The sequence below is a fragment of the Lepidochelys kempii genome, chromosome 11, assembly GCF_965140285.1.
Source record: "Lepidochelys kempii isolate rLepKem1 chromosome 11, rLepKem1.hap1, whole genome shotgun sequence".
Classification (NCBI taxonomy): Eukaryota; Metazoa; Chordata; order Testudines; family Cheloniidae; genus Lepidochelys; species Lepidochelys kempii.
In genome coordinates, this window is record NC_136390.1 from 23,871,159 (window position 1) to 23,877,675 (window position 6,517).

A 6,517-nucleotide genomic window follows, 5' to 3' on the forward strand; every position below is an offset into this window, starting at 1 on the left:
GAAGGGAGGAGAACGAACCTTCCTCCCTTTACCCCCAGAGTTGGGAGGGGCAAAGAGAGGAGCCGATGTGAGAGAGCCTGAAGGATCAGGGGAGTGGGAGGCTTGTTGCCTGCAAATCTGAGACCCTCGTGGGGTCAAACGTAGGATTTGAACTCAGGTCCTTTACCCCCAACCACCCATGGCAGGGCTGAGCTACTACTAAAACCTCTAATCCTGAGCTTGGGGTGTCTAGGTTGGCCCAGGAACATGTTTTAAAGCTGATTCTGATCCAGCAGGTTATACTAGCCTATTGTAATATTACAGATTCTAGGGTTCTTAAATCTGTGGCTTTTTTAGCTTCTGTGCACATGCATGGAATCCAGGAGCTAAAGCAAATGTTTATGTCTAATTTTTAAACCCCTAAAAACAAGGGGATTTAGCAGAAAAGCTAACAGATCCTTAACTTAAACAATACTACTGGTACTGTAATATTAAAGATTAACATGAATAGCAAAGGTTGACCATGTGCTCGCCAGTCTCTTACAAGATGCATTACTGTTGAGAATTCAGAAGTTACTAAAAAATCACTTGGTATTACTAAGCAAATCACCTGATTATCATTAGGTGTGCTTCCCCCTAAGACCTTAGTTGTTTTCCATGTAAAAAGCTGCACTCATAGATTCCTTGTGGATTAAAATTACACATACAACGCACACTCCTATCTGTGAGTCAAGCATTTAGTGCAGTAGGTGACCTCACCAATAAGTAATATTTTAATTATTAGGGCATGGAGAATAGAAATATTTTCAGTTCCAAAGGCTGATGTATCAGAGCCTCATGCTAAAATAAAATACATTAAGAAAAACTATCATTGGAGGAGTTTAGTATCTTTAAAAAGAGAGAGAAAGAGGACACTCAAGGAGCTTGGGAGACCAGTTATTTCTTGTGGGAACTCTTTCTGTGAGGTGGAGATAGCTGCTCCTAATCGCAAACAAAACTAATAAAACCACAGCCTTCATTAGGCAGGAAGTGACAGGCCCTCATTGGTACACATAGATTACGGTCTGAAAACGGCCTATCCTTCTAACCTGCCAAGTTTTACTTCTGTTTTCCTCTCCCCTGAAGGTTTTTTTTCTCCTTCTTTAAATCATATGAAAAACATCGACAGCCAAAGCTTATTAGCCAGATGTTATTAATAGAAAAAGGGAAATTTTGTTTGTTCTTTAACAGGGAATCTGCTCATCTATCTCCTAAAAAAGAATCCCAACTGTAATGAAAGTAATCGGACCAATGAAGTAAACCAAATGATTCTAACAATCAACTATTTGAAAACAGCTTATACAGTACATCATTTTGTTAAGTAGCCCTTTTAGAGACCTTTAGAAACAGTTTGCAAATTGATTTAGCAGGGCTGAACTATGAAATATACCTTTAACTCTAGTGGAAGCTTTTTCTTTTTCTTGTATAAACTTTATATTGCTTAGTATAAAATTATAGAGGATAAAAAAAAGTTTCATGGTAGCCATATATAAAAGTAGCAACTCTTACAGTAGGAAGACAATTGCATAATAAAGATCTTTCTGTTATTTCCTTTCTATGTTAATGACATACTACAGTGAATTTTTTCCTAAAACCAATCACATTTGTTGCCTGGCCAAATAACAACTCTGTAGTTAGTTCTACCATGTGAGTGACTTGGCTATGAAGTCTTCAGGTCATCTAGAGTTGGGGAACCTTACAGGGGTAACATGCCCAGCCTTCAGGAACAAGAAGCATTTTGTATTACTTAGCAGTGACCTCTCAGGGCAATCCAGAAGTATTCATAATGCTCTCCAAAAAAAGTCCCATCTGGACTTCCTTGGTCAAATGAAGGTCATTGTGATGTGGTCTTTATTGAGGGTGTGTCACAGGGTGAGTTGGTGCTTTACAGGGACTGGCGTTCAGCCTCACCTGAACCCAGACTTAGTTCATCTGCTTAGATGGAGGGCTAAGTCACCTCAGGGACCTATCCACACTCAAAGCTGGTGGTTGACCAGGGAGGGGAAACTGAGGCAATACACTGTGGGAAATTGAGTCAACAGACAGTACCAAAGCCAGACCACATAAGTCCTTACTACAAGGAGCATGTCAAAGAATTACTCCTAACATCCTCCCAAAACAGTTAATATTTGTTATTTAGAGATAGGGTTTTCAAAAGTGCACAGTGAAGCAAGAGCAAAAGCCCCACTGAAAGTCATGTGATTGAAAGTGACTTTCACTACATTTTTTTTTTATTTTTCACAATAGCCAGATGTAAGGTATATTATTTCATATTGAAAAGTACATAAGAACATTCAGATAGAGATTGGATGGCTCTGGGGATTAACAATAGGTTATATGATCTTTCACTTCTAAATCACAGGCTCAAATCAAGCTCAGTTGGAAGTGACCACTAATCCTTACCATCAGAGGTTTTGGTGGTGTAGAGAAGACAGTATAGTTTCCTGTGGAAAGATGTCCACATCACAAGAACAATCCTCACAAATGGCACTAGCTAGTACTCTTATCAATGATCTCAGCAGAAAGGACAAGGTCTCAGATATCACAGCGACTCACCTACCCTCTCTTCCCATTAGCCAGTCCCTTCAAGTTACAGCTGAAGCACCTGAACCGGGCAATTTGGAAAAGTTTGCATCATTGCTGATTCTGAAGTATTTGTGCTATGTACAGAGGACTTTGTTGTTCTGGACCGTCAAGTGGCATCTTTCACTCAAAGTGAAAAAGATTAACAAAAATGTTCTGCTAATTGGATGGCTCAATTTACTAAACACCCTGACATCACTTGGCTTTGTCACAGTCTCAGTTTGGGTGACATTATGCATATATTTTCTGCCCAAACTACAGGTGCAATGATGTTCTTCTCTACTAATAAAAAGAAATGTAACTGGATATAATTATTGTAGTGTTTAACTGGTAAATTGTTTGAATAAAATATAACACTTCCAGGACCTTATTCTGCCATTGTTACTTATTTGTTACTCAAGCAAGTCACCTGTGGAAGTCAATAGTAATTGTGAATGAGTCAGGCTGAGTGACTATGCCTTCTGAATAAGACCCTCAGATAGTAAAACATTAGCGAGCCAGATGCTTAATTGGTTTAAATTGGTTCTGTTGACTTCAGCTGAATATGTGACACAAGAAGCATATTCACTCCTTGACAGTCATGGGAAGCTCTCTTTGGCCCTATTTACATTAGGAAATTGTGCCAAGCTGAAAATTTGTTTTCAAACACAGCTCCCTCTGACCACCCTCATTCAAAAGTAGACATTCAACTCTGTTCCAGAAAATGTAGACAAGGCCATGATTCTTTGGGAGGCAGGCTTTGAGAAGGGTCTGACCTGGTCTACATAGTCTGGCTAGGTGTATTTTCAAGATCAGTTTAGGGGGAAGTTATCCTCTAGGATGCCTTTAAAATGCAGCTTGTCTTCTAGTGTAGACAGGGCCACTGATAACTGTTACGTGGGTGTATAGAAAGGAAGGTGTTCCTGTCATTATTGAGGTTTATTTTAAAGAATGACTAAAATAAGGGTTCTTCCCACCACCCAACCCACAGATTTTCTTAGGATTTGGAAAAAAAGGTTGAGTCCCAACATAGGCCAGCCATTACGTGCAATATTCTTCCTTGCTCCACTTATATGAGAACCTCTAATCATGAAGAAGTTGTGGGCATTTCACATGGTCTGTGATTTCTCAGTCCCACAGTCCACTACTCCAGAGTAACTATTACATTTTAAATGGCAAAGCAATGAGACCCTTTAGAGGGTGTCTGGCTTTTGTTTGAAAACAAATCTTCAACAAGGCACAATTTCCTATTTTAGACAGGGCCAAAGGAAGCTCCCCATGACTGTCAAGGAATGATTACACTTCCTGGGTCAGATCCTCAGCTGAAATCAACAGAATAACACTGATTTAAACCAATTAAATGAGAGAGGGCTGTAGGCCTCATGTCTATGCCCAGAAGATGATTTCTGACTGGTTTCCAGGAAGAGTGGGACGCCTCTTTTCTGGATTAAGAGTAGAGTATGATCTATGGGGCTGTCAGCTGACAGATCTTGTAATACCTTTCTCCTAAAGAGGAGACCCAAGGCCAGAGTACAAAGCAGGAAGAAGAGATGATCAGAAACTGGAAAGGAGTGGTATGTGGCAATAGGCCACAAGTTTTCCCCCCTCCAAGGAGACAACACAACAAGTAGGAAGGAGTCAGGGCTTGTTATGGTCAGAAAAATGTGTGCAAAGATAGTCACAAAGCCTGAGAGGGGACCTGAAAGATTCTGGTAATGGTAAATCAGATAAGAATCCAGCCTTTTTTCTGAATCAAACATCTGAACCTTTCCATGTCCAATTACTCCAAATACCATGTATGAGTCATCACCGTATGAACATATATTTTAAAATCACTTGTTTTTTCAATATTTGTTATTTTCAGTTAGGTATAGAAATATTATTAAGGATATATATCATGATAAACTGTGACTCCGTTCTAATCCACTCATTACTTTTTCATGCATAAATCTAATGTATGAAAAAAATCATTGACATGTTTCTATTTTTCTATTATTTTCTCCCACAAGAATTAGGAAGTACATTTCTTCTGTTATTTAGTAAGGACACAGTAGGTTTTATGTGGGTGTGTACCAGCATTAAGGATGTGTGAGTTATAAAATCCTTATAACATTTGGGTACCATCTTTTATAATAACATTTCAAGAAGGCAGTACCTATGAATCAAACATTATAATGGGATGCATAACAACTTACCTGTGCTGGAAAACATCTACATATTTAAGTGTAAATCTAGCAGAAAGCAAGGTGAATGTAGTATAATGCATGAAAATCAGCTATGTCAAGGATGGCAAAGGATCTTATGCCCTTTGGGAAGAACATGGTCAAACTCCAGAATTCATTTGGATAGAAAAATAGTAACAGAAACTTTTTACGGCCTTTCACAGCTATAGAAAAAAAGAGATGGCTCAAAAATGATGACTGTTAAATATCTATGTTCCCTTTCTTTTTCCACAGAAATGTATGGATTTTAAGAAGGGAAAGAAAGAGATGTGGAAAGTAGAAAAAAAAGATTAGCTAGAAACAAAATAATCTCACAGATATGCATTTAAACTGTGTATCTGTACATATATGGGGGGTTGTGTGTGTCTTTCTGAAAAGATATCTGGATTCTCTGAAGTATCTTACTCTCTATTCCCTGTGAATATGGGGTTGTCATCCTTATTATCAAGTCCTTTGTACAATCTCTCTCTCATTAAAAGACTGCTGTATCTTGGCCCAGGTACTTTAAACTCGTTCATTCAGCCTGGCTGTGAAAACATCTCCTCACAATGCTAAAATCTATTAGCTTACAAGAATGCAGTTAAAATGTGTGAGGTTGAGGCATGGTGGGGAAAAGAGAGATTGAGTTTTCACTGAATACCCAGATTGTACCATTGTAATCAAATTTGGGGGATAGGGAGTGGGAATTGAAAACAGGACAATTATTCAAACATTTCTCAATTGTTCAGCTAGACAAGTAAATAAATTGTTTAGCCACTTCTTCCCGTCATGCACAGCTAATTCTAAATGACACAGAACAAACATGATGTTCAAATGGACCATTTTCCTTACCTGTACCATTGTTTCCAGTGGTCTGAATTGTGGCTTCAGGCCCCATAGTGTCATATTCCTCCTTCATTTCTTCTGTAAAATAAGCACATACATTTTTAGCATTTGCAAATTATTGAACAGCTCACAAAGCTAGCAAGCACACTGCAGTAACAAGGAAGATTCCTTTAAAGGAAACAGAGAAAAGGCCTGTTCTAAGTCTCTATACAATGGCTTTGTTCTTGCAATTGAATGAATTCAATCATGCTAGCTGGACAAGAACTTATTTACTTTAAACATTACAGCAAGTGGTGAAAACCAGAGGTATTTATTTGGGCCAAATGAAGGCCTTTTTCTGATATCAAATCCAATAAGCAGTGAGGTGGAAAAAAGCTTCTTATTTTTAATAATCAGTCAACTACAAGTTAATTATATTTACCTGGGAAGAACAGAAATGTTATATGAAGTGATGGTAAATACAGAAGAAAGGGTTCTGGACAGCAGATCTATCTATTAAGAATATTATCATACACCTGCTATTTGATTTATCATCCTCATTTTAATGATATAGACTTGGAGTGAGGAGTGTATTAAAATCAGAGGGTGCAAAAATTTCTAAATTTTAAACCGTGAACAGCTCCATTATGTCTGCTTAATTTGTCTATGCTCCCTTTGCATTTGCAAAGTATAGATTCATGCTCCAAAACTGGATTATTTCACATGGAAATTAGTACTTATTGTACAGAATTATCTGTCTATCCATCTATTTGTTATGGACCAATTTAGTTTTGGTGAAGTTGCTGGCATGGAAGGTATTTTAAAATAGGGTTTATAAGGAGGAGCTAGCTTCAGCCTACTAATGGATAGAATATCTTTTTGATCTATTTATTCATCTAATGTAGATATTT

At 38.0% G+C, this 6,517-nt stretch overlaps 1 protein-coding gene across 5 annotated transcripts in view; it reads right to left on the bottom strand.

Moving 5' to 3' along the window:
• The window catches only part of ZEB2 (zinc finger E-box binding homeobox 2), a 131,591-nt gene that overhangs the window by 25,706 nt on the left and 99,368 nt on the right, over positions 1-6,517 (bottom strand). For all 5 annotated transcript variants that reach the window (XM_073305415.2, XM_073305411.2, XM_073305412.2 and 2 more), the window contains one exon: positions 5,634-5,705. In XM_073305415.2, coding sequence (XP_073161516.1) covers positions 5,634-5,705 — 72 coding nt within the window. The remainder of the gene's footprint in view (positions 1-5,633; positions 5,706-6,517) is intronic.